A 27,818-nucleotide genomic window follows, 5' to 3' on the forward strand; every position below is an offset into this window, starting at 1 on the left:
CACACACACACACACACACACACACACACACACACACACACACACGAGGCTATTTCTCTAATTGTCAACACTGACAACCAGGCAACAAACGTGAAAACAACAAAGAGTCGCCCACAGGACAACGCTCAAACTAACTTAAATAAAAGGCATCAATGGTCTAAATATTAAATATCTGACTGCAGTAATATTTACACATTTTAGATGAATCTGTTCGAGAGTCAAACTTGATTTATTCTAATGATGTGAGTTTGTTTTAACTTTAACCAGATGGTGAGGACATGGTATGGAAAAGATACAGAGGGGGAGGGACACAGACACTCTGCTGCTGCCTCAGACAGTCGTGCTTCAGCTGTGATGCAGATGTGTATCTCAGATGAACCCAAAGTAGTAACAGCAGGAGCATTCAGCAGCCGAGAGGCACAGTCACACAATTAGTAGGAGTAATAAGCGTTTAGAGTTACAGCGAGTAACTTCTGATGTGAACGACGCCGAGCAACCTCCAGTAATCTGTAAGAGGCTTTAAATACAGCTGTTGACAGGTTTTAAATTAAATTCTCATAGTATTCATTACACAACACAGCATCTTGAGATGTTTGTTGTGCTGCTTCTTCTCTTAAACCACCGGCCTCCAGTGGCATTTGATCGATGTACAGTTTGCCAATGGGGCCCGATATTAAAAGTCCGATCTCATTACTGCATCCGGCCAAGCCAACAGCACATCTGTGTTTTCATTTGGAAATCTGAGCTTTCCAAGTTGCAGAGATATCAGTCGACCTTTATTGGATTTGGAGGGAATTACAAAAACTGCCCAAAAAGTTAATATTAAAAAAAACTGCTCAAACACAACAGTGCCTCGTATTTTGATCTGATTTGAAGTTAGATCAGTGAAACTTTATCAACTATCAGTAGTATTATAAAGAGTGATGATGGCAGTCAGTGAAGCCTAGAAGCAAGTAGTGAATCTAAATGGTAGATGATCGATTTAACTGACACATCATGTCACCTCACACAGTTTCAGAAGCAGGAGTTAAAATGGACATGAATCCAGTCAGAGACCTTTGGAAGTCGGTGCCACGTGAAATCCAGCCTCCAGTCAAACACCCGGCCCTTGTTTACACATCCCCATGAGAGATGGTGGAGTGGACCTTTAGTCTGGGCTGCTGTGAGGTCGGACTGTTTGACAGAAACAACAGCTCAGGCTTTAAACTGCTGCTTTATTTCCTCACTGCAGCAGCAGCAGCGGCATCGAGACATTGCACAAACAAGTCTTTGTCTTTCACAGACTCACATGGCAGCTCTGCCACACTGATCCCTAGTTATTGCAGATTTTTCCACGTGGCTCCGACTACATCATAGTCAGAAAATCACACTGGAGCGCGCGGGGGGGGGGGGGGGGGGGGGGGGGGGGGGGTGGAGGATGATGGAAAGGAGCGAGAGGAAGCCAAGAAAAACAGCCCTTTCTGCTTTTGTTATAAAGATTCACGCATAAAAGCATGAAATCTTAGTCATGTTCAAAAAGGCATCAGAAGTAAAAAAATACTGCAGAGTTAAATGAGTTTTACACAAATGAGCTGAAAACATAAACAGGCCTTGAAACGGAGGCATCAACCAAACTCAGGAAGACCTTCACTCTGCTGTCAGGAAGCGTTTCCTGGCACATTCATGCCAAAAAATATCTTCCTCTTTTAGTCCGAAACTGCCACTTCCCAGTGATCCCAGCACCGACCCCACTAACAGCTCCAAACGTCCAACTCTAAAAGCCCGATTCAACCTTCCTCAAGTTAGGGAGGAACTTACAGCTCAACCCTGATCTTTAATAATGTTCCTGCAAAAACAAAACCGTTTTAATCTAATTTCAGAAGTGTGCAAACATCCCAGTATAGCTCACGACTTTCCAGTGACACCTCCCTTCACTCAAAACACAGCAGCCAGGGAAGTTCTGTGCCAAGAATGTCAGGAATGTAAATGTCAAGGAAAGAAAAAGGTGCACGAGATGGAAAAAGTGCTCAAATGTCAAATATAGTGGAAAACAAAAATCTAAAAAGCGATATTACAGCAGGATAAGTTTGGCACAAACACACGCCTGCAGCCTGAGGAAATAAGATGATTACAGCCAGGAGATTACATTTATTTACCAAGTGTTTTATTATTCTCATTTTCCCACTGTAACATTAAATATAGCTGTGCAAGCAAATATCCACCAGCACGGATTCCCCCGCGCTGTGGACCATTAGCTGTGTAAAGTGTGGCGGAGGATACAAATATGGTTATATTACCGGAGAGGGAAATAAAAATCCTTTTGTTTTCACTTTCTGTGCCTGGAAGCCCGGACCCCACCAGCAGACATATTGAGGGGTGGAGGGCGGCCAGCAGGTCGGCCAGCGCCTCGGGGACGAGGTTTTTCCTGAACGACTCGGTGCCGCAGAGGTTTCAACCCAAAACAAAAAGCTGCACAAGCCTGAGACTGATAAAAAAGAAAGAAAGAAGCCGACTCTGGAGCAGAAGCAGATTTAAACTGCTGCCTGCTACCGTCTCCTCTGCAGTGACTGCTGCTGGGACTCAAACCCGGGTTCACCACGATGACTCACTTCTTGGCTTCGACCTTAACGGACACGCGTGCTGCATGAATCAGCTCTGGTTTAATTCGGATACTGCGGAAAATACACCAGGTCGGGGATCTGCTAGTACGTGAATACATGTACTGATCCAATACCACGTGTTTAAAGTGTATTAAGATGTTTTCAGACTAGCACTGAACTCCGGATAATATCCCGGGGATGTGTTGGAAAAACGCAAATGTCCGAGTCAATTGCAGTGGACATTCTTAGGAGCACCCCCCCCGAGTGAGCCCATGTGAGAAAACACTTGGGGATGAGGTCAAACGTCGGATGGGGACAGTTGCGTAATTGTAGATTTATTAATTTGTTTTCCTTTTAAGTTGCGACTCCCAAAACTAGATAATTAGGGGCCGAGGCCAAACAACAACGATAGCTACCATTACTTCCACATATCTGTTAAAATACATCGTACAAGTTATTTATCAAATGCAGTACTCGATATCAGCCAATGTGCAAAGGCTAGGTATCGATATCAGGACGGGGGAGAAAGATATCGGGAACATCGCTGGTTAAATTAAAAAAAAAACATAACAAAGTAAGAATAATTCAACATATTGAAGAGATTATGTCCACATCTGAGGATAATTACAAATTAAATCCTTTCTCTACAACTGATATGAATTTAGAAGTTTGTACTCTGTATATTTTCTTTGCCTTTCTTGAACAGTATACGTAAAATAAGCCATAAATTATGAAACAAACACTTTTGGATTTTGGGGTTGAATATAAAATAACTTAAATCACCACAAACTCTGAGCAAATTGTAAAACACGTTTAAATAAGTTTAAAGTGACACATTAATAAAGTTGACCGTACATAAGGAGCTAAGTTAAGACGTTAGCTAACAAAAACACGTTAACAGTGCGTAAAGTTAAGCTAGCGAAGCCAAAACAAGCGTTAAACTAAGCGTTAAAACTGCGTTGGAAAGCGACGGGAAAAACAAACTTTTGTCGGAAACTTGGTGAAACTCACGGGTTTTTCTTCGCAGGAACTTCAGTGAATATGTCCGGAGCGCGTCGGTGCGGCCGCTGCGAGCTGAGTCCGACGCAGCGTCATGGCCCACGAGCAACTTCTCATTGAAATAAAACCGAGACTCGAGTTTTCATCCAAACTAAAGACGCGCAGGAGCGAAGTCAAGCTGACGTGAGCGCGAGCCACGCGACGGGAAGTCCCGCGTGAGCTTCAAAATAAAAGGAGTGAGAAGAATGTATTTAATTTCACCCCTTCTCCATAAGTCATTAATTCATAAATATCTTATACTATACATGAAATGTGTTGGCCACATCACCCAGATTATTACGACACTATCTGTATGATTAAAAAACTCTTATAATAACAATTCTATCAGCAATTTAGTAGTATTAGCAATAACCATTTCTAATATGGACAATATCATAATATTATGAATAATCTATGATATTAAACATGTATTTTATTTGGAATTCTACATAATATTATTATAAAGTAGTTCTTTTTTTACTTAGGTGGCAGGTCTTAAACTTTAAATTCATCTTCACACACACCCAGCACCAACACCCGGAGTCTGACAGAAGAACAAGATGAATACAGGAGAGGATAGAAACATATGGATGAGAACTGTGACAGTACAAACCACATGTGACAGTGTTAAGAGCACCAGGAGGAACAAGAGAAGAACCTGAGAAGTGACATAAGTAGTTTGTAAAAGATGTGAGTATGAAGTGACTCCACATGTCAACACACTGAGAGCAAATCAAACTCTCATTTAAAATGTTCACTCCAGTGTTTTAATGATCACATGTTTGTCAGAGACCCTGAGATAGTGAAGAGAAAGCTGAGACAGTAAAAACCAGCAGGGGGCGTTAGAGATGTGCTGATGATGTGAGAGACAACAGTTCAGTGTCTCTTGTGAAGGAGCCTTGACTTTATCACCCAGTGCAACAAGTGCATGTGCTGAAGACATGATATAACACAGTGTCCCTGAGTCTGTCCTCCTGACTGAAGGAAACACAGCCGCAGTCACTTACTGATCCCTGAGAAAACAAGGAGATAATATCAGAGAAGCCTTTTGTGGCACATGTGTGTTCTGGCGTTTCTACACGATGTCTGACATCCTGGATATATTTAATTTGCACATATCGGTTGCTTGATTTCATTCCAATGTCAACATAGTGCAATCTGATAGTGGTCACACAAAAAGACACTAAGCAGAAGTATAACTCTACAGCCACAGTCACAGTTTAATCATAAACCTTATGAAAAATAACTATGAAGAAGAAGAAAACACAAATTCAAACAAATTCACAGAACTTGAATATAAGTTTAGAGAAAATGTAAATATGAATGCATTGTTAATTCTGTAAAATAAAAGTTTTATATTGCAATTAGTGATTCATTGTGTATTTTTTACAACCTCTTTCGGTCGTATATATATAATTTTTCGAGTGCAGCTCTTGCTGTTGATGAAATCCTGAAGTTATGCTGCGGACATTTTTTAATCTGTCACTGTGGCTCCGTGAAGTGTTGAGCTAATCAAGCACAATCTCTGGAGACTTAAATGAAAATTCACTGATTATGTACCCACCACTATGCGGATGGAGGGGTGGGTGAAGTGTCTGAGTCCACAAACTGGCGACCACTTCTTCATATGTAAAAAAAACAACAGAAGAAAAACATGTCTCCATCCTGCTCCTGTGGTGTCATCAAGTGTCCGTAAGCCACCACATTCGAATTTGACTTGAAAGAGCCTCATTTACACTGTATTTTTAGCCCTTTAAATCCCAAAGCATCCAATCATTCAGCAAAGTAGTTTTAGTGGCCATGGTAACCTTGTTGCCTGGAATAACCCTCACACCCCTGTAGCATTTTTTAAATTTCTTTGTGTGAAACAACTCCAGACGGACCCAGCTGAAGTATTGTCAAGTTGTTCTGGTGGAAGCTGGAGGGGGACGCTCCAGGCTGAGGTCAAGCGCTCCCGTCGGTGCACTTAAATGGATGTGGGTTCGAGAAATGTCCAGCCGTGCAAATAGAAATCATAATTCACGTCCGGAGTCACCTGCCGGCCCTCCGACACGTCGAGCTGTACACGTGAAGCAGTCGACCTCACAGCGGGAGCTCACACCACAACACATCTACAGACTCTCACGATCAATGAGCAACAACAATACTAAAAATAATCCTTTATTTTGGTCGTATTTTCCAGAGAGATATTGTTGAATGTGTATGGAGGACAGCCGGGGTCGGCCATTCGGCACTTGACCCTTCACTGTGCCGTTATTGTCAGAACAAGCAGAAAGTCTAATAAAACTGTAAAGGCTCAGTGGAGGCTGGAGCCTGAATAGAAAGCATGTGGACACATACAGTAAATCCACTTTTTACTCTCTTTGCCCTCTTTGATGCTGCAGCCTTTTATGTGACATCTTACTCGTTGCTTCTCCTGCAGAAACGTCCACTTCTCCCTCGAGGTAAATGGAACAAACACGTTAACCCTCAAGCAGTTTAAAAATCGCTTTATATCCCAAGCTGTGATTGTGATGATTTGTTCAGATGCATCTCGCAATCTTCAGCCCAAACCAGTAAAAACTCAGTGACCATGATAAGGAGCATTCGAAGTGACACGACTCGAACTCTTGGGATTTGCTGAGATCAATGTTGAAAGGAGGAGCGATCTCTTCATTAAGGGGATGAGCTGAGGGAAACAGACGCCGAGACGTTTTTTTATTTCATCAGCTCTCCTGCTGATGAGATGCAGGAGATCACGTTCCTTTTGTTATTTCTTTATTTGTCATGCAACGCTCCAGACAGGAGTGATAATTAAGGAGATGAAAGCTCAGGTGGCAGGGTCCCCGAGGGTCCTGACCACCCTCCCTCCCGGTGACGGGTTCAAACCCAAGGCCTAATGTACACGCGCTCGCTAAAGTGGAATTCATCACCTCACTTCAAAGCATCTGTACCGCTCTCGTTTCCCAACCAATCTCACCCCAAAGGGATAATTATCATTCCTCCGATTTTCCAGATTCAACCACTGAGTGATTTGCTTGGTGAGCATTCATCCAGCGTGCGTTACATATATGCAGTTGCACACAGAGCAGGTGGGATTTACTTGGCTAATCTCGTGTGACAACTGATTTACATACTGTGACAAGACACTAGCAACCGTCACCACTGACTGCAGGCACGGAGCGCCGCATTTCTATTCCTAGGCTGCGGAAAAGGAGTCATTCAGCCACGCATGCCACACGGACGCCCACCCTTCTGCCTCTTAAGTGCAAGTTGTGCTAACAAAGACGGGAACACGCTGCAAATAGCTTTGTCCATCAGCCGCGGAGAACCTCCTGACATCCCGTAATTATTCCTTGGAGACTAACAATAAAGCAGCGGCGGCCCTGCGGTGAGCCAATTGAAATGTTGCAGTCGAGAGTGGCGAGAAGCCGTTGCCACGTGGCGAGGCCGAGACGCGATGGACGGAAAAATAAAAGGAAACTCTAAAGCGCATTGAGGTGGCGTGGTGATAAGAAGTGCAGGGTCCTCGGAGAAGCTGCCAACACGACCTTTGACACTTTTTTATTCTTAGGGGGAAAGAGTAATACGTTTATTTTAAATGTTTTTCTCCATTTTCTCTACTACTGATCCTGACATTTTATTCACCACTTCTCTTGTGGAGCTTTGTGTCAGACGCCTACAACTTTTACAGAAAACTCTTTATGACTCATAAATGTCTCAAGGAAATCCGTGTCGCAAAGTAAATACCAGCCGCCACAGTTTGAGTCATGTACCTTTGTGCTATTTAAAACTTTAGAGAAAGAAATATTAACTGTTCGTGTGGTTTCTTCTTATTTTTAGCCATCACATGCTGAAACCACTGTATGAGAGACAGATGACGCGTGTCTATTTCTTCCCCGGAAATTAAGCCAAGTCTAAGCAGCAGTGATCACGGAGTGGAAAGATCTCGCTAATACATACACTGAATCAATCTCAGCTGTCAATCAAAACCATTCACCCCATTTTTATAACACTGAATAACTAGAAACTTATCAGAAACTTGAATAATCTATATTTATTTAGTAGCTTCTACAACTTTCAGTGATTTTCTGTTTGTCACTGCCCCTTCATTCATTTCTTATCATACCCGTACTCACTCCTCTGGCTGTCCGCTGTTTCCACTTCCTATCTTTGATTTTTAAAATTTGGTCTATGTCCCATCGGCTAACATGGAGGAGGCATAGATTATGACCTTGTGCCATAGGATTTGGCTTCACTTTGGAGTTGTCATGTCGTCCATCTTTTTTTACTATGGTCTAGTAAAGAGTTTAATGCAACTAACAACATGGGAGGATGTTAATGAAAACGTATTATAATCCTTAATATAGTCAGAGTCATATCCAACATTGTGATGGAGAGAGTTGGAAATAAGCAATAATACAAGAAACTGATTTTCTCATTTCGTCCCCTCACGCCTGAGAATGACTGCGGTGCACTAAGGGGCTGTGTGGAGTTCACTGTGTGAATCCAGGACTTGTTTGTTTGTCTGCAGATGACATTTACCATCCTCCAATCCCCATCGACCATCCGCCGATCCCCATCAGAACCAGACACCACCAACTGTACCGTCGGCAAAGCTCGCGGGCGACTCTGCTTCTCCTTCACAGGCAGCGACTTTCTCATTCTTTACTTTAATAGCTTACCAGAGAAGTTGTCAAGCAACAGGCACAACAGCAGGTGTAACATCGCCAGACATCGTGAGGTGTCTGACGATGTCTCCAGCCCCGTGGGTTGGTCCGACCCACCGCCGGTTATCAAACCCCTCTGCAAATATTATACAACAAATTCCCTTTAAACCATTTTCCTGAATCCTGCTTGTGTCTGAAATTTGGGTCCGAAAAAGAAAGACGCATTAAGTAGGGAGATCAGGCAGCCGCACACAGTTACTCATGAATAAATATACAACAAGGACAGTAAATAACATTGTTATGGTAGAAACAGAACCTGATTTAATGAGCTGCCACCTGACAGCGAACACTCATAACTGATTAATGTTACCCAGGCAGTGAAGAAGAGTTATCCAGAGCTCAACACGTGTGGTTTCCACTCTCTCTCTCTCTCTCCCTCTTCTAAAACCGTTCAGATGGTGTTTATGAGCAAACCTCATACAGCCACTAACTAATTTGGTCTGTTTCCTGAGAACAAAAGCATCTGCTGAGTTGATCGTCTGTCAGGTAGAGCGCAGGGGAAACCTAGCAACAGGCTGCAGGAGACACAGCTCGCCGCCGCTTCCAGAACATCCAGGCGGAGACACACAGCAGCGACCTGCACCTTAATGCACATGAGCATCACTAGCATCTCTCATCTGCGCCGCATTGACCCGAACACATTCCACGCTGTTGATCTGCAATTCAAAAAAAACTAAAAAACAACAACAACCCAGATTAGTATATTTTGGCAAAAGCGGACGTTTCTGAATTGACCCAATTTCCCCTGACAGCGTGTGGGTTAGCGGAGCCTGGCAGAGCCGACGGTGTTTAATCAACAAGCACGCAGGCAAAATGATTCATCTCTCAGCCGCCCGTCATTTTGTGCTTGAACCAAACATGTCCTGTTCAAAGCCTCGTTTGTTTGGGCTCTGAAGCTTTTATCGCTGTGTCTCCAGTGACATGGACAGGGACCAGAAAAACATGTTGTAACGCAGGATTGAGGTGATTTTGGAGGATCATGGGTAATGTTTGAAGAACCTTTCTGTATGAAAACAACTAACTTAACGACCTTTTTGGCAAAAGAGTTTCTGATTTTCCGTTGTGATCCAAAACAATATCAACAAAATGTTTATGCAGATATACACGGAGCAGATGGTGATTTCAGTTCCAATGAACACATCATCATTTAATTTATTCATGATACATTGTGAGCAACATCATCTATTTCATTTTAAATAGAAGTTTAAATTAGTGTTGTGCTTAAATAAAGTTGTAGGACTCCTTGAAGATAAAGTCAAGGTTGAAATTAAAGAAGCAGAAGATGTGAGATTTAATGTATAAGATGAGTTAAGATCAAAAACACAGAATCCAAAGATTCCTATGATGCAAATTGAAAAGCATCTTTCATCATGTACTCTGATGAAATGACAGAAACAACTGTTATAACTTTAAACCTCTGACTTTTCATCGAGAGCCATCAACAGGTCAAATGACCAGCTGTTGCTGTGAGGAGCCTGTACAGTAATTATACAGTATATGTCCAATGATTCATTCTGATTGACACATGCACATATATGTTCCAGTCCGCCTGATGTGCGGATTCAATTAAAGTAACTTTGACTGCAGTGGCAGGCTTCACTGAAACTTTCTCTCCTCGATCTAATAAAAGTGTCTCGGCGAACAAGATGGATGTTTTCTAACGTTAGACTCCCCTCGAGGGAGAGCGCAGCTCGGTAAACAAACCTCGTGTCTCTCTGAGTAATAATCTCAAATCAAAAGGTACAAACAAACACTTTTCACTGCTATTTCCCACATACTCTTCTATTTCTGCTTGTTTGTGTTCGCTGCGGCGGCAGCAGCAGCAGCAGAGCACCGCCCACATGAGAAGGATGTTGTGTGCGATGGCGCCGGAGGACTGTGGGTTTTAGTTAAGTATGAACATTAATCACTCGCCGGGCGCCAATCAACTGTTATTAAAGATCCTGATCACGAAGCAAATGTTGATTTAATTCTTAATTTATGTCTATTTTACACAAAGGAAAAATAATTAAACGCAACGGCACTTTAACTGTAAACAAGGGCGTTTAAAGGGACTTGAGGGGAATCGAACAAAACAGCCCCCTCCCAAAAAGGGAAGGCACTTTTTATTAAAACTTCGAACATCATGACTTTGACATTCCAGCCTTCAGTCGAACCTATAAAGCTCGTGGCATCGGGCCTTGTGAGGACGAAGCCGTTAACATGAGAATCCTCCGACATGTGGAGGATATCATTTACAGATGAGCCGGGGGAGTGAGAGCCGACTCCTGCCGTGGTTTTAATCCTCGTTCCAATTCATTCAATTAGCTGCAGCCTAATACGCTGCAAGTGGGTGAAGTGATATCCCCACTTCACTCGGTGGAAGGACAACAATACGACCACCGGGCCTCCCCCCCCCCTCCACTGACGGATGAGATGTGGCGTGATTCTGTCATAAATGTAATTATGTTCATATCGAGGACCCCAATCCGCTGTCTGTCGGACTGAAGGGGATCACATTACCGCTTCGTCCTGGAAGATTTCTCCTCCTTCAAAACAAGAGACACTTCATCTTGTGTGTGTGTGTGTGTGTGTGTGTGTGTGTGTGTGTGTGTGTGTGTGTGTGTGTGTGTGTGTGTGTGTGTGTGAGTGTGTTGATCACACTTTGAAAAGGTACTTGAAGGTGAATGAAGTATTTGCACATTTTATAATGGTGGAGTGGATGAACACTCTCTCTCTCTCTCTCTCTCTCTCTCTCTCTCTCTCTCTCTCTGACCTCTGCCATAACAACTGATAACAGTTATTACATTCAACAGCAAGAGAACAAATGTACCCGTGGTAATAAATAGAGTGAATGTGAAACGTGTGGTGGCTTTAATCTGCACTGGTCAATATCTCTATATTGAATCTGCTGTAATCAATATTTTTTTACATTAACTGTGGATGAGGTGACTGTGAATCTCTCATAGCGACAAACCCGCAGAAAATTATCACCAGACTCTGCAGGTTGGTGGAGAAATGATTGTGATACATGTGCAGCGATATCTGTAAATCTGTGGCTCTGTGGCTCTGTGGCTGATAAATGCTCCGGTTTATCCACCAGGAACTGGCGAATGTTTTGTCTTAAACCTTTTTCTTTTGCTGAAAGCAGCTGCCGAACGAGGTTGTTTAGAGAAAAGAGACCGAACCAAACTGTGCCTGAGCCCAAAACACTAAATAAATAGCCTCAAACAAAGATGCTATAAAACACTGTGCTGAGGGGAAAGTGATAAAATCTAGATTTCAAGTTGTTTCATAGTCAGCAACAGGTTACTGGTTTATCTCCTGACACCTTTAGGAGAGATTACTTCTGTCATTACGAGTCCTCCGGTCTAAACGCAAACACTCCGACTGTGGCTCTTTTGGGAGCGTTTGTTTCGTTGCTCGTCTCGTAAGTGAGAAAACAAACAGATGCTAGTTGTTGATTCAAACAACTGGTTGAGCGTGGGCGTCCCTCTGTGTCCCCGCTGTCGTAATCCTGTTGTAAATCTCATGCAGGCTCTAGAAGCTCCCTCAGAACGACTGAGGGATAAGCCCATGTGTACAGTAAACACCCCCCCCCCCTGCCTTCCATTGGGTATAACATTAAATAATTTCTGCCGGGTAGGATATAAAGCTAATATTAGCTTTGACAACATAAAATATGTTTGTCTTAAACAAAACCCACGTCTCTAAGAGCAGAAAGCTGCATCGCCTCGGCCACTGTATTTCCTCTGGTGGTTATAAATAAACCATCATCTGGTAAATTAGTTACTGCATACATCAGTTGGACAGTAAACAAGATATTATTCAGGAAATGTTAGGTTAAATTATCCAAACATTTATATATATATATATATATATATATATACACGGAAGAAATAGCTCCCAGTGGTTTAAATAGAAAACCACGTTTATGCAGATTTCACTGTAAAAACAGGGAAGAGACAAAATAAATTCATAACCCCATTAGAAAAATGAATTATTTAGGAATGGTGCGACGTCTGGGGAAATAACGGCTCGAGGTTGAGCATCGTATGAGAGGATTTAAACTAAACTGGACGGCACGAGGATGCATTCAATTTCTTGCTCAGCTCAGTATGGATTACAACTGTGCAGAAAATATTAAATACATACAGTCTTAAATATATTTTATAGAAAAAGTAATACCAAACTTCGAGTCCCATGACAAGCACGTCTTTGTTTCCGTTTCAGATAAACACCGTGGGGTGTGGTCTGGCATATTTTGATGGTTTATTTTTCAAACTGATGTGGTTTTAATTTGTTATTTGATGCGAAAAATATATATATGAATATTGGGAGTAATTGGAGATGCATCTTTATTCACGTGGTCTGTTACCAAAGTGGTGGACAGACAGAATACGGTTCAGTACAAGGAAAATCAGTCACCAGACAACATTAAAACACACAGCTACTATATATTCTACCCCTGATTACATTTTAAACTACTTTTAAAACCCTAATCAAACATATCTTTAATCAAAACCCCCAAAAAACTGAACAGATTGTGATTTGCATTATAGCGACAAACACTGCCGCTGCTAATCAGGCCTTTGATTTGGAGAGTTTTCGAAGCCACATGAGACAACAGAGCTTGAAGAGGCCAACTCGCCGGTGCCCGAACTGCAGGTCATCAGTCAAAAACTGTCAGATCATCACGTGCCGCTGGGAACAGGCCGGAAAATTACACCAAACACAGACGAGCCCAATCTACAGGGAAGGAGGTTCGGTCACAAGCTGAAAGAGATTTATTACAGAATATAAAGGCGGTTTACAGATTCCAAAGATTGAAGCCTCTTTAATGAATCTTACATACTTGTATTTTAAATTTTGCGATGTCATTATCTTCTGTGTCCTGTGGTTTTGATTTCCTCACTGGGACTAAGTCCAAAATAGAGAAACGTGAAATGCTGCAGTAAATATATTTATCTTGTTGCTGTTGTTGACGAAGAGAGAAACGAAGGAACAGCCTGTGCTCCTCAGGAAAAAACTCAGCAGGTGGTTCCCCGGGTTTGTAGCTCGTGAAAGATCAACCTGCTTTTCGATCTCCAGGCTGGAAGGTGTTTGACACTAACATCACAAGACGGACAAACTTAAAACAAAATCCCACCTGGCGAACGGGGTCGAGCTCTGAGGCTCAACGTTTTTGAAAGGTTGGTCTGTCTGACGATGCTTTTATCATTATTTTTTGGGGGGATATCAGTTGTCAGCTGGATAATGTGGCGAGATTTGTCTTCTCCCTGGACACGTTCATCGAATAATCATGAAATAATTCATTATTAATCACACAAACTCTCTGAATCACCATCATTGAGTATAATGTTGTTAGTGAAATGAATAAAAACAAGGTCAAGGGCTTTGCAGCTCGTCACTTTACGTTACGCAAACACAAGCAAAAGGCCTCGAAAAACACTGCACAACACTGGTCACAACAGAAAGGTCAAGCTTTGTCTAGACAGCTCGCTCCTGCTCCAGCACACCGGACCGCTGTGTTGGAAAAAGAAAAGCTGCTGGACTCCCGCTGATCTCTGCTTGTGTTTCTGTGGGACTCAGAAGTTTCCAAACCCTTCTCTTATGAAATATGTGTTTCTGCTTTTTCCACAGTGCAGCAATGAAACGCTCCCTTCGAAACTAAAAGCCTGAGGTAATCTGTGCAGGTAAATGTCCTGTCGCACTGAAAGGATGTCTAATGGTTTTCGTGCCTTTGTTCAGAAATCCATTCATTAGTTGCATGTTTTTTTTTTTTTGTTGCAGAAGCCTCCTGAATCTTCTCCAGTAGCTGGGACAGTGTAACAGGTCTCTGCAGTTTAATCTCATGTTGATGTTCCTGCCGGTGTTTGTGTCATTAGGTGAGTTAATGGGGAAACAATCTCTCTGCACTGGTTTGGTGCGACGCTGCTGCAGCTGCTTGTCCTACAATCAGAAAAACAAGTACTCTCAGTTTTAAAAATGCTTGCTTGAAGTAACCTTTAACCACTAAAGCTGCTTTCAGACACATGCTGAACTCCAGAAATCCTCTGGAGGAGTGAGAGCCTCCAGAGTTTCTGTGGACTCTTTGGTATGAAGGCCACAAAATCTGCGGAGGAGCCGATGAAATGCAGAATCCAAAAAGAAAACAAATACTTCAGGAGGTAAAAGTGGTGTCACACACATAGAAGAGGCCGACGAACAAGTCAGGAGAGTGTGTGGAGATAAGAGCCGACGCCGGTGTGTCGATGCGATGAAAATCCACCGCCCTTCACCTGAATCCATTCACAACATTAGCAATAAAGCAGCAAGAAAAAATTTGAATCAATCTCAGAGTGTGTTTCCTGTTGTGCTGCCTGGTTCCTAAGTAATAGTCCAGTGTAAAGTATATTGATGGATGAAGGTTGAGCCGATGATTCACCTCCTTCCATTATATACAGAGAGCTGGCAGCAGAACAGGGGGGGGGGGCATCACTTTCACTCTGAAATGCTTTAAAGGATCAGCCGCAGGTTTTCTATGTAAGTTGGTTGGCAGCCTGAAGGTGACTGTTGATGCTGCCTCTGGCTTTTCCCTTTTCAGGGCCAATAACACAAGTTTCACATCTCATAAGAAAAGAATCCACGGTGATACTTTGATGAATTCCATCTCGTTCGTTTTTTTTTTTATTTATAATCCGCCTGTAACTTTTAATTTATTTAGATTTCTTTCCCCCAGTACCGGCTCCGACCTGCTGTCACTCATTCCCCAGATGTTTCAGGAAACTGTCTGGGCTGAAAGCTGTATTTACCGTCTCCTGTCACCCACAGACCTTCATCAGACACAGCTTTACAATTGCAGTCTTCAGAGATAAAGAGTGTTGTGACATCGCAGTGAGAACATCACAACTTTCTAAGCCGTCAAGTAAAAGTTTTGACATTTGCTGTCCGCCTGGCGTCGGGGATGACAACGAGTCATGAGTGCAGGGGAGGGGGGGGTGACGGTTCCTCTAAAGGGTTTTCAGAGAAATATCACCGTGTCCTCCGTCCTCTGGATCCTGCATGAAGAGCAACACCCTGTGCTTTGATTCCAGGGACGCTCAGCAGACACCTTTAAAGTTCAGCACCAGCACGGCATTTCCTCATGTCTGCCACACACACACACACACACACACACACACACACACACACACACACACACACACACACACACACACACACACACACACACACACACACACACACACACACACACACACACACAGAGGAGTGAAGAATCTCTAAATCTCCTTGTCGAGCATTATTCGACTTTCTTTACATCCTGTTCCTCTCCCGTCGAGGCTGATTCCCACCTCACTGGATTTCACTTAGTTATTTTCCTGCTCTTTTCTACATCTCTCTTGTCTTTATTCTTTCTGTCTTTTATAAATCTTCATTACAACGGTGCTGATTTAACAATAGGATAATACTTTTACGTAACTGCATATCTGTGGGACTGTGAATGTCTCAAAGCTAATAGCATGCTAACTCCTCCTGTCTCTCTCTATGTGTGTGTGTGTGTGTGTGTGTGTGTGTGTGTGTGTGTGTGTGTGTGTGTGTGTGTGTGTGTGTGTGTGTGTGTGTGTGTGTGTGTGTGTGTGAGAGATGCAGTACAACATGTTCTTTTAACCAGTAAAGTTGTTTCTCTAATTGCAGGTTCCTCGTTGTTTTTCTCCCGTGCTCTGCTCATGCGTTCCTCACTTTGCTTGTGTGTGCAGGCAGAAGATTCGAGGACATAAATACAGCTCAGACGTGTCAACACAGATGTGTACGCGTCGCCTCTATTAATGGGATTCTGCTGAAGCCGTGCATGTACAATTACCCCCTCACCTCAATAATGTAATAGCTAACTGAGCTTCCCGAGCAACTAGTAATCTCTAAAGCTACTTCATTAGCAATTACACACGGAGGAGACGTTGTGGCTGACGGCTCTTTCTTGTTTGCTGACACTGATGTTTTGTGAAGTAGACGGGGCGGAGTGAGCGGCTGCAGTTTGCAGCATTAGCTGTGGGTCACGGGCAGCGAGACGCGCACACGCCGCGATGAGCTCGACAAGTGTCAATCAAGATGGGCGCTCAGGTCGGATGAAAGGTTTGGGAGGTGCAGGATGTAATGAATTTGGGAAGGACAAAAAAGGGAGAGTGAGCGTACGTCCGGTAATTGTACTGGCAGCGCGCTCAGATCTGTTGGCAGCAGGCGGTGGTTTGTGTTTCAGAGTCCAGCTGGCAGGAGACAAGAGGAGGACACAACCTTTCTTTTGTCTCAAAATGGAAATAAAAGTTTATCCTCATCTGACTCAGGGAGAGCGGTGGGAAGTAACGTCTCCTCAAGTGCTCCACTTAAGCACAACTTTAAAGTACTTCCACCTTAGAGCAGTATTTATTCTTAATGTACTTCATAGGAAATAACAGCTTCGGATGGAGATTTCACATTAAAATAATTTGATAAGATTATATAATACAATAAACTAGTAGTTACCAGCCCCCAGGAAACAAATAAGGAAATAAAACTCTTTGCATACAAAGTATTTTCAACTAAAAACCCCCAGTTCTCTCTCCCGGGTGCGTCACAGCTCCCACAGACAAATAGAAGAACACATTTCTAATATTATTACATCAGACAGTGATGGACGTGTCTTCCACGGTATAAAACATTTACTTTTCAATACCAGAGACAATAAAATGTCCACAGAGACGTCCCTGAAACTGAGACAGTCTTAATGAGTGGAGTGAAAGATCGTCCTTCACTCCCTTGCCCTGCCCTTCAAGTCCTAATGGCATTAACTGTGATTGGATTATTGCACCAAACACTGACTGACTTCAGATTCTACAGAAACAGTTCAGCTGGGACCGGACACAGCCCAGTTCGATTATTAGAGCCGGACCGATATGGGTTTGGGCAGATGCAAAAAAAAGGATTATGGAAACTTTAAAGTTTACCCATAAACTTTGAATAAAAGGAAAACACACACACAACCAGGAGATAACTGAATGTTTTATTATAAAATATAAACACAAATGCACTTTTCTTCTGCATTTTTTATTCTGTAACGCAAACACTGATTTGTCTGTGAAAGACAAATCAACCGATAAAAAGGTCATGTTCTAATTATATGAAAACACTCTGACATTGGTATCATTTATAAGTCTGTGGGAGCTGTGAGGAGAACATTTTAATTAAAAGTCTATGTTTATACTAAATAAAAGAAGCATTTATCCAAGTAGTTATTTTAAATGTGTGAATAAAATCTGGATCCTTCTCATAGAACATAGTCAGCAAAGATCTTTATTATACTTACAGCAAGTAAAGGGTCCAAGTTCATCTTTTGTCGCTTTGTGATTCTGTACTTTCCAAAATAATCTAATTTTGCAAGTTTAACTTTAATATGTAAAGATTTAGAGGCCAAAGTTAATACTCTTGAATGTTTTATTTTAAAAACTAGCTGTTTGAGTAAAGGGAGTATTATCATTTTTCAATTTTAGGGAGTTATCCTCGACTTCTGATAAGAATTATTCCAACATGAAGAAGAGCAACAGTGATAATATACATAGAAAATATTAAACTGGACATATCGCTGGCGCAGCCCTTTCTCTGATGACACAGGCCTGACTGTTGTTTGTTTTCAGGCCAGACTCTGTTAGATCCCAAACTGTCTCATGCTCAAAAGGGATTTAAAAGGTCAGTGATGAAGCCAGAGGCCAGACCCCGCTCAGTCCAACCAGGAAACAGACGCATAAATCCAAATATCACTTCCCAAAATAAAAGAAAGGCAAATAAGGACAAGAAAACAAAGGTTTCCTCACCGCTCTGATCTGTAAACACAGTCGCCATTGAAGTTTGGTTAAAGTTTAGTTTCCTGGACTAGATTTAATTCCCTGGAGGAACATTTTACTTTCACCTTCTTAGAGATGGACATGTAAATAAAGAGGGGCTCTAACAAAGGATTTAAAGTATTTGCTGTGTCACAAGAACACGTAATCAAACAGCAAAATCACTGGGAGCCCAGTGACATTCTGTCGTCGTAACCAGTCGTTTCCAGGACCAAACAAAAACACAGAACACTGCACAATGAGGACTCGTCTGCCCAGTGAGCAATTCTGATTACGAGCAGAGAAGGGACTTGGTTCACTTCCCGTCTGCGTTGCCAACTTCCTCGCAGCCAAACGGTCTGCGAACAGTGATGTGAACGTTCCTGACACGAGAACAAGAAGGAGTCAGTCACATGTGAGACCAAGAAACTCAAGCATATTCAAAAACGTTTTTGCATTTTGACTCACGAGTCGGTCGGCTTGTTATTATCCGTTCTTTAAATATCTGAAAACATAATATCTCCGGCCACTGGCTGTTCGTCGGCACGTGTTTATAAAAAGTAATAAATGAAACCGGCAGGAGTTGTAATTCATGTCAATTTCTTCAACATGACGCTGATTTGGACATTTTGTTGTCTGAGCATCCTCAAGCTAAAGGGTTTGATTTTTGACAGGACGCAGATTGCCTCTGACAGCTGGGTAGTTACGAGACATGTATTCATAGAAGCGCTACATGGATGTATATGTGAATGTGGCTGGTAAGTGCTTTGAATGCATGTTGAGGCGAGAAAAACACTTTGCCAATTTGCAGTTCTCTTAACAATAAACACCATATTTGACGCACTATATGGAGCGTTAACACAATTTCCCTCCGACTACCACTTTGTTCGTTTTTTTCAGCTCCTGAAGAGAAAGAAATCCTTAATGTTCCGCAGGTGGTTGTTAACTTTGTCAGTTTTCCCGTTTCGTGGGGCTGGAAACGAGGCCGATGAAAGACAAACTTTCTTCAACATTGGGTGAAAGGGGATTGTTTATTTATTTAAAAGACATTGACGAGTGCATCTCAAGAACAACATTGTAGTTCTTGAGATGGGATGTAAACACATTTTGTTGCGACATAAAAAAACGTCCTCTACCATGGGGCTATGAAAACTGTCAGAATGCTGCTTTATGAACTTAATTCCCAGGAAAACATATACATATATATTAAAACTGTAATATTGCGCTGTCACATGCATCAACTTGTTCCCTTCTCCTGACATTATCTTGTTCATTCAGAGCAGCAAAAACAAGAAAGACACATCAAGAAGAGAGACAACAGCGTTTTAACAAAAGTCCTGACAAAACAACTACTTCTTCCAAATGACTGTCTGCTGCCAGGCGTTGAGCTTTCTCTCCGTGACAGTGAACACACAACAAGAAAAGACTCGGCCAGACGTATTATTGAAGATTCATGAACATGACGTTGAGAAAATACATCGAATCAGCGAAGCCGTGAAGAGAGACGGGGCCGGGGCTGCTCCGGTGCTAATGAATGGGATTCTGGCTACGTTTAAATGAGCAATGCACTATTCCCCATCAGAGCTGTTGACGCGTTCCACGGAGCCGTGTTCGTTCCGCTGAACAACGAGCTCAGAAAACGACGGTGCAAAAATCTCATTTCCATACAAAAGAGCAAATTTGAATTTACGCTTACGAGACATTTGATACTTGAATTAAATATGAACAGAGGAGACGCAGGGTTTAATAATGTTGCACTGTTACAGATTTGTGGGCTAAATTAAGGCAAATCAACAACAATAGTGAAAAGAAACTCTTTGGCAACTTCAATCAGTGAAACATGGATTATTTAAGTTTTTTCAAATTGTGTTGATATATCTAATTTACTTTCATTTCAACAAACCTAATTATTTTGTTTGTGATAATTCCATTGTTTGGTATCTTTGTTTAAAAAGCGATTAATGTCACATTTCTGGGATGAGAAACTCAAGCTCAAGCAATTTATTACTGATTACTGAAGTTTTTATTTATTTATATTCACAAGGATTTTCTTTTTTAGATTTAATTTAACTTTAAAAGAGACAAAATCACATCTTTGAGTCTTGTTTTGTGCTTCAAGCAACATATTGTATCTTCAATGGGATAAATAAATAATGACGGGATTGAGGTTGTTCAGATATTCATGGTCCCCAGAGGATGTATCCTTTGTACGTATTCATTATACTTACTATCACCATTACAATTATAGTTTATTGGATATAATTTCTACACCATTGACTTGGTCAGCAATGACTCTCTGTCACTTTATAGGTTTCTTTAAAATATACGTACATAAGGAAATTTCAAATAACTTTTCGTATTCTTCTCCTAAGCTCAAGTTTACACCTCATGTCAAACTAAACCAGTCCAACATGAAACCAAACATTCTCTACATGACTATAACTGAAATCACCAAAGTGTAAATAGCACCAAATACTGTCAGTAGCTGAACCAGCTTTGTGGACATGAAGTGGTTTTGTCATGTTGCGTCTCACGGCTAACACGCTCTCAGTGATGTGCGACCATCACACGCTGGAGAGCGACTGGATTTCCTGGTGACTTTCCAGTGCAGGATTCCCCCCCCCCCCCCCCCCCCCCCCCCCCTGGTTTCCAGTGGCCCCGCATCTCCGACCCTGTCACTAGCAATCGTGTGTATTTGCAATTATGCCTTGTTTACTTCTGTCATTCCCCTCAGCTGTGGCAAGACGCTTATGTAACACAACATTCGATGCGTGATCATCAGCACCGCCGTCTCCCTGAGAGAAATCAATTCGGCCCGATGGTTCTCGCCGCGCTTTTTCCCAATAGCTCGACCCCTTTCCTTTCTTCCCCCTCTCTCTCATGTGGTCCTGCCTGTGTGGGTGAGCAGCGAGGGGCCCTTCATGGTTACTAACTAGCACGGATACCATTTTGCCCACAAAGCAAAACACAGGCTGGCCTGAGTTTGAAGGTTATTCCTTATGAAACGAAGCGCTCACAGATAAATAGACTGAAGTGGCTGGACGCTGCCACTGGGCTTAAATCTCTCTGTTTTCCAAACTGCAGATGTGTCAGTATTTTGCACGTTTATCTAATTTTGTGTGTCTGCTTCAGTGGAGTATTTCATGTGAACGCTGTCAAAACGTGTATAGAATATATTTACGAAAAGATCAAGCAGAAAAAATGAACGGGTCAATCTTAGAAGACACAATCAAACTCCTGTCATCCATTTCCCACCGTACGTCTCAATCGGACGAATGTGATGCACGCGCGACATGAGAGTGACTCTCGTCGTACTGCACCTCGCTGCACAAGGGGGGCAGGAAATCTATTAACCTTTCAGGCAGCAGGAGAACCCCCCCCCCCCCCCCCCCCCCCCCCCCCCCCCCCCCCCCCCCCCCCCCCCCCTCAGCCAGCCAGGAGGGGAGCGAAACACATCTGCATTGAAAGGTTAGGGGGGAGATGCGGGGTAATGAAGCACAGACGTACAAGAGTGGTTTGATACCTAGGAACACAAACGCTCAATGCTCGAGCTCAGCAGAGCGTTTGGATGGATCCTCAGGAGGGATGTTGGGGGAGAAGAAACGATGTTGAGGACTGAGCTTCGGGGAAATGGCGCGGCCCCTAAGAAATGACATCTAAAACCAGGGAGATGGTGACAGATGAAGAGGTAACAGTCACCTTCACACTTTCAGGGACTCCCCTCTCCTCCTCAGATTCAGATCCACAACAAATGTTTCCTTCCATTAAGACGCAGGGTTTCCCATTAATAGAGGTGTCGCCTCGTCTGAATTAAAGACGGCTGACGTGAACGTCGGGGGGCATTTATCTCGTTGCGCTGCGGAGGAAACAAAGTGTGACGCCACATCACACTGCAAAGGCGACATATTTAATGACCGAGGCGTCGTCTTCAACAGTCATTTAGTCACTACGTCGATAATGAGATATGTCAGGATGTGTTAGAGCTCGTGCCACCTCCGCCTAGTGATTTCCTGGAGGGAATCCTGCAAGGGGATGTAGATTTGACTCATGAGCCAGCGTCAAGATTAAAAAACATTTAACAGGTGGTTCACGATGTTTATGGCACCACCAGGAAATATTTATTTGTAAAGCAGAGGAACTGGAGAGTCGCTAGAAAAAGAGCCGGTGCAGTGTTTTGGTTTCGGTGTAAGAAGGCTTCTACACCCCGAAACCAAAGCATCTTGATAGCCCCCTGGTGGCTGGGTGCAGCATTGCTCATAAACCCTGTCTCCTCCATGTTAGTGGATGGGACATGGACCATCCAATGCATTTTTCTCATAGATGGTTTCTGTCATTTCAGGCAGTTCTTATCATTCTGGCGTTTCTTAAAAGTCTTCATATATGTTCATATGTATATTGGCGACACCTCAATCCCACAATCACTACTGCGCAGACTCCAAATGACGTTATTGAAGCAGCGTTCATATTCATATCGTAGCTTCATTTCTGGATAGTGGGAGAAAGAGGAGATGCATCTTCCATCTTTAGTTAGGCTCTATGTATTTACTTAATAAAAAAGCATGTAAAGAATTCAGTGCAGGACCTCTCGTCCTATCCACGCCTTCAGTTTCCCATTGGTAATATTTCACATTTTAAATAATCACTTCCTTATTTATTTATATTAATCATTACTCTGCATAACAAATGTTAAATTTGGTACTTGGGGAATATAATTCATGTTTATTCAGCACCTGCCTCAGTATCATGGGAACATCTGCACACATAATGATGCTGGACACAATTATTCTATTCTGATTGGATCCGGCTGCATTTTACCCACGGTTTAAAATATACTTCCGCTTTTTACTTATAAAGCCATAAAATGTAAAACCGAAGCAAATGTAAAATTTGGCATGTGAATTTCCAGCGTCTGTCCTCATAACAGCAGCCAACACACAGCTGGTGCACACAACACAAAGCAACGACTCCACACTCGGCTAATTAGCAGGAATAAATCACGGTGAAAAATGAAATAATTTGGCTATAAGCAAGAGGATAAATCAAGCACACATATCGATTCATGCAAGTGGATACACGGCTCAGAGCAGCTGTAACAACCTGAGGCTGTGTTTTCATGGTAATTCAGGAAAAAAAAAAGCAAACGTGTCAGCGTGCAGCGGCGAGAGCGTAAACACAACAAACACCCCCACACCGACGGGCCAAAGGAAGCCTTCGTTCCAGGATGGACAGAAGAAAACAAAAAGCCTCGCAGAGAGAATTCACATATGCACATAAAACTAAAACAACAACAAACATGATCAAGCAAACTTTTTTTCTATCAACCCCCCGCCAGTGAGGTGAGCTTCAGCCAAAGTCACATTGAACTGGATCAGGACAAAGCAACAGCATCCAGGAGAGAAGGACGAGCTCAGAGCAGCCAAGAGCAGCAGGTTTATCTCATCCACCCTAATGTGACGTTTTAATCTAATTCATCAGGCTGAATTAAAAGGATCTCTGCTGCTGTACGTCCAGAGCTATACCAGCAGCTTCTTTAATAAACAGTTGTATTTATTCTATTGAAATAAATACCTATAGTGATATTTAAGTGAAAATAAATAGAGATTTATAGTGAGAAATGTGTTTTGCGGATAATAACCATATGTCGGTCCATGGATTGCCAGAGGTCCCGGGCTCATTTCAATCTGACAGAAAAAGAAATGTCACGACAATAGCTCCGATCTATAATGTGCGCTGTACCATACAAATACCACGAAGGCTATTTCTGGGTTGAACTGCCGGGGCCATAAAGCAAAGACATTGTCATTCTGAAGGGACTAAATGTCTTGATCCGTCGCGGATCTCTGCCCGAGGCCATATTCAGATATTTAATGAGATATTTAATGGCCGCCTCTGCTCACCTGTCTGACGAGAAGCGAGGCCAGGGCTTCAAACTGAGCCCCTTCCCCCTCAAACGCCTTTTTTTCCTGCAGAGTGTGCAGCAGAGTGTAAAACTGCTAGCATTGCCCCACTGATGGCGGAGAAGTAATCAGCGTATTAAATCCATCATTTCGTTAATTTCGCACAGCGGCTTCGGAGCACTTTGCGGCTTTTGAGGCAAATTCAAAGAGAGCGTTCAGGCTGGATGGCAGAGTGACAGCCTCGTGCCGAGCGATCAGGGAGAGAAACAAGCAAGATTCCACTCAGGACAAAGCGTTTTGCTTCCCAGAGTCAACGTCATTTTAACTTGAGGACACAACGCAATCCCAGAACGCAGAGCAACGAGTTGACAGACGGATTATTGACCATAGAGACTTGAAAAAGGAGGGAGATTTGCCCGAGGAGCAGAAGAACAATAATCAACCGATCAATCAAGCTGTCAATAGACCTTATCGTCTGTCTCCGTACAGTTCGGTTGAGTGCGGTGTTTCTGGTTTCAGATTCAAGTGAGCAACGAATGAGAGTCTCCCAAGAAGCTGCTCTTCACCCACTTGTGTAACCGCTGTAATCGAGAATCGTCAAGTGCTCGGTCTCTCCACAAGAGGCCCCGAGGAGCAAAGGGAGGGGGAATCGTCGAGTGGCTCATTTTCATGTGCACAGTTACGATGTGTTTGTTGGAATCCCACAAATCTGTCGTCCTGAAATTGTCCTTAAAAATATGGTTTGAAAAAGAGTGCGAGGTACTTCATAACTGAAGCAGGTCAATTACAGCACCGAGTTGAGATGCAGCTTTGAGTTCACACGTTCGCCCGAGCAGCTGAAAGTCACTCCCTCGTTATTTACTGCTGCCGTGAGGGAACAGTTCGAAAAAACGGTGGGAAAAGGAAGTTGGAAGCGGCCAAGGAAACCCAGAGCACAATTACAGGTGACAGACACCTTCTCACATGACACCCACAGGAAAGTTTAGTATTTCGCTCCATGGTTATTATTTAGAACAAATAGGGTTATGGATGTATGATATAAGATGTGTTTTTCCTGAAGTTTTTGCTCTATATCATCACAAAAGTAGAATAATGATGTAATTTGTGACGTTATAAACAATTATTAGGAACAATACATTCTCTTTTCAAACTAAGGGGAGTCAGAGAGTGCATACGTCCTATTTTCGACATCTATCTAACCTTCAGTGACTCTCACAGCTCGGGCACTTTTCCTCTCCTTGCCTCCTTTCTATTTCGGTTCCTCCACTTCTCAAATCTCCACATCCTAAAAAGCCTGAACGTGAAAATAAAGGAGGGCCGGCTGACAACCTCGATTGCCGGCTTTAGCCTCCCTGCCCCGTCCATTCCCTGAAACCATTACCATCTCCATAATCCTGTCCGATAGAAGGAAGATAGAGCGAGAGCGCGAGGCGGCATCTCTGTTAGCTCTGATGATTACACAACAGTGTTATCCCTTCCTGCTGCTTTGACCTTTTGTCCCAGGTGATGTGCCGATGAGCCGCGTCTCCCTGTGGGCGCCCTATCTCCGAGGCTCACCCGTACAGAGGGTGCAGACGGGCCTGATAGCATCATCGCCTGCGAGGGCCAAGACAGGATGCTGGGTTTTATCTGCTGTGTCCTTTGTGAGCTTGTTTCCCACACGGTGCTTTTCTAAAGGCAAGAGAGAATCAACAGGTGATTTTTGTAAGGAGGCTGGATTTTGACGGATTAATTGACTTTTTCGGTGTTTATTTCGGAGGCTGGCTTCCAGAAAAATGTCACTTCCTTACAAGCAAAATCAACACATCTGCTGACACCGCTGAACTCGTTTCAGACTCTCAGGCTCCACCGTTCGTAGTTAATTACAACGGCCAAGGTTTGTTTTGTTTCTTTTGTTTTTCAGCAGGATTATGAAACAACTGCTGGATAGACTTCCACAAAACTGTGTGGAAGGATGAGACATGAGCCAAGAAAGATCGGGACCAAGGGGAGGGTGCAGGAGTTTTTCTATTTTCACTTACTTTAACATTACTGAAACATTTTCACCTCTTTACCAGGGAATAATTCATGGTTCTTGATAAAATCCGAGTTCTTCTGCAGGTTTGGTTCCGACCCGGCCCTTTGCAGCATGTCTTCCCCATTCTCTCCTTTAGACTAACTGTTCTGTCAATGAAAGCAAATTTAAAAATATCTTTAAAAAAAGGAAAATCCGGATCAGGCATAATTAGGGGACTGACATTTATGAAATTAGAATCTGGATCTAGTGAATTTCAGTGTGGTTTTAAAAGGGGACTATTTGCGTATGTAATTAAATGATTAAATAAAGAATTAAAGTAGAATAGAAGGATGAACTTGTATCACAGCCTAAGATGTAGACTATGGGGATTTTAAGTGATGCTTTGTTTTTGTCCTTAAATTTATGCTTATTGCTGGAGCAGAAAAACAAACTGAGAGAAATACCTGCAGACAACAGGCGGGGGAAACGTTTTCATGACCTTAAGTAAAAAGGTTATTTTATCAGATACGAGCCACACGGACATTGAGGAATTAAATTCAGAGTCCGAGAGGGAAGATGATTCTGGTATCACGCGTGTCCATCACAGCAGGTGCTGCGCAACATGTGTTACATAAGGCGCCACCTATCCACAGTTATGCAACCGCCACCGCAGCCTTGCCTTTTTGTTAACGACCACAACCACCGCTGTTCCTCTCTGTCTCTTTTAATAACCTTGGGAAAAAAAAACACAAAACACTTTGAGGCTGCAGAGGATGAAGAGCCCGTCATTCATTCAAGCCTGTGCTCGGTGCGTGGGCGGTGGTTTAAGAATAGGTCACCCAATGTTCGCAGACACAGACGATGGGGGTGCAAGTAGCTCAATACTCCTCTCTCTCCAGCCCTGTTTGTCTTCGCTTTTGATTTCGGTTAAACGCACCTCGGGATTCTAATAAAGACGGCGAGGCCTTTGTGACTTTATGGGGGGATTATGTGTCTCGTCTGCTCCCGTCTCATGAGATTTGTCTCCAGCTACTCGGGGAAGAGAGGAGCACGTGGCTGCAGTAAACGAGCAAATAAGTTATTGTCGTTTCTGAATCGGGGGACAAGCTGAACAAGTTGTTTATCTCAGGAAATGATGGAAGGATAAATCGTAATTCAATGTTTAAACCAAGACACACATCTACACAAACAAATTAGATATCGACGAAACAGTATTTTGTCAGTTCAAGGGCTCCTTAAAAAGAGGAAGAATAAATGCCCGTCTTTTGACAGATGTGAGGTTATCACGCCGTTTATCTTCGCACGCCGTCAACCTCCTCTCCAGAGGATCTCAGAGTTTCTCCACTTGAGTGACACGCGCTCTCTCCACAGCCGCAGCAACGTCCACAGCCGCAGCGACCACCGCCGAGTGAGATTAACGCTGCAGTTTGCTTTATATTGGGTTTAGTTATAGCCGTGTGAGTGGGGAGAGTCTCTTTGGTCCAGCCAGGTATCCATCCGACATCCAGGTAACCATGACAACACCTCTATCACGGACCAACACTGAATTGTGTGCGTCTGCACCGGAGTAATCTTTAGATAGAGAAGTGGAAATGATCGTAAATTTGTCCCTCGCACACACACAGACACACACACACACACACACACACTACTAATGGATCGAGATGTTTCTATTTTTCTGTTTTCTCGACAACCACTCATCCCATCGACCTCCAGCTTGTTTGTTTTGCTGCTGAGAGGCCTGAGTGTCAAATGTGAAGTTTTTTAGGATTTGTTGAGACACAAACCCC

The 27,818-nt window shown here is 43.0% G+C and overlaps 1 protein-coding gene across 7 annotated transcripts in view; it reads right to left on the reverse strand.

Annotated features, from left to right (window-relative positions):
* The window catches only part of LOC117757121 (liprin-beta-1-like), a 62,476-nt gene that overhangs the window by 17,200 nt on the left and 17,458 nt on the right, over positions 1–27,818 (reverse strand). For 2 of the 7 annotated variants that reach the window (XM_034577907.1, XM_034577906.1), the window contains exon 1: positions 26,079–26,116. The exons of 1 other annotated variant lie outside the window; for it this stretch is intronic. In XM_034577907.1, the coding sequence (XP_034433798.1) occupies positions 26,079–26,101 (23 nt within the window). In that variant the 5' untranslated portion in view covers positions 26,102–26,116. Of the gene's footprint in view, positions 1–1,380; positions 1,391–3,563; positions 3,757–26,078; positions 26,117–27,818 lie in introns of those variants that run through there. 4 more of the 7 variants (XM_034577911.1, XM_034577908.1, XM_034577910.1 and 1 more) reach the window with 4 other exon arrangements.

This window comes from Hippoglossus hippoglossus, chromosome 23 (genome assembly GCF_009819705.1).
Source record: "Hippoglossus hippoglossus isolate fHipHip1 chromosome 23, fHipHip1.pri, whole genome shotgun sequence".
NCBI classification, from domain to species: Eukaryota; Metazoa; Chordata; class Actinopteri; order Pleuronectiformes; family Pleuronectidae; genus Hippoglossus; species Hippoglossus hippoglossus.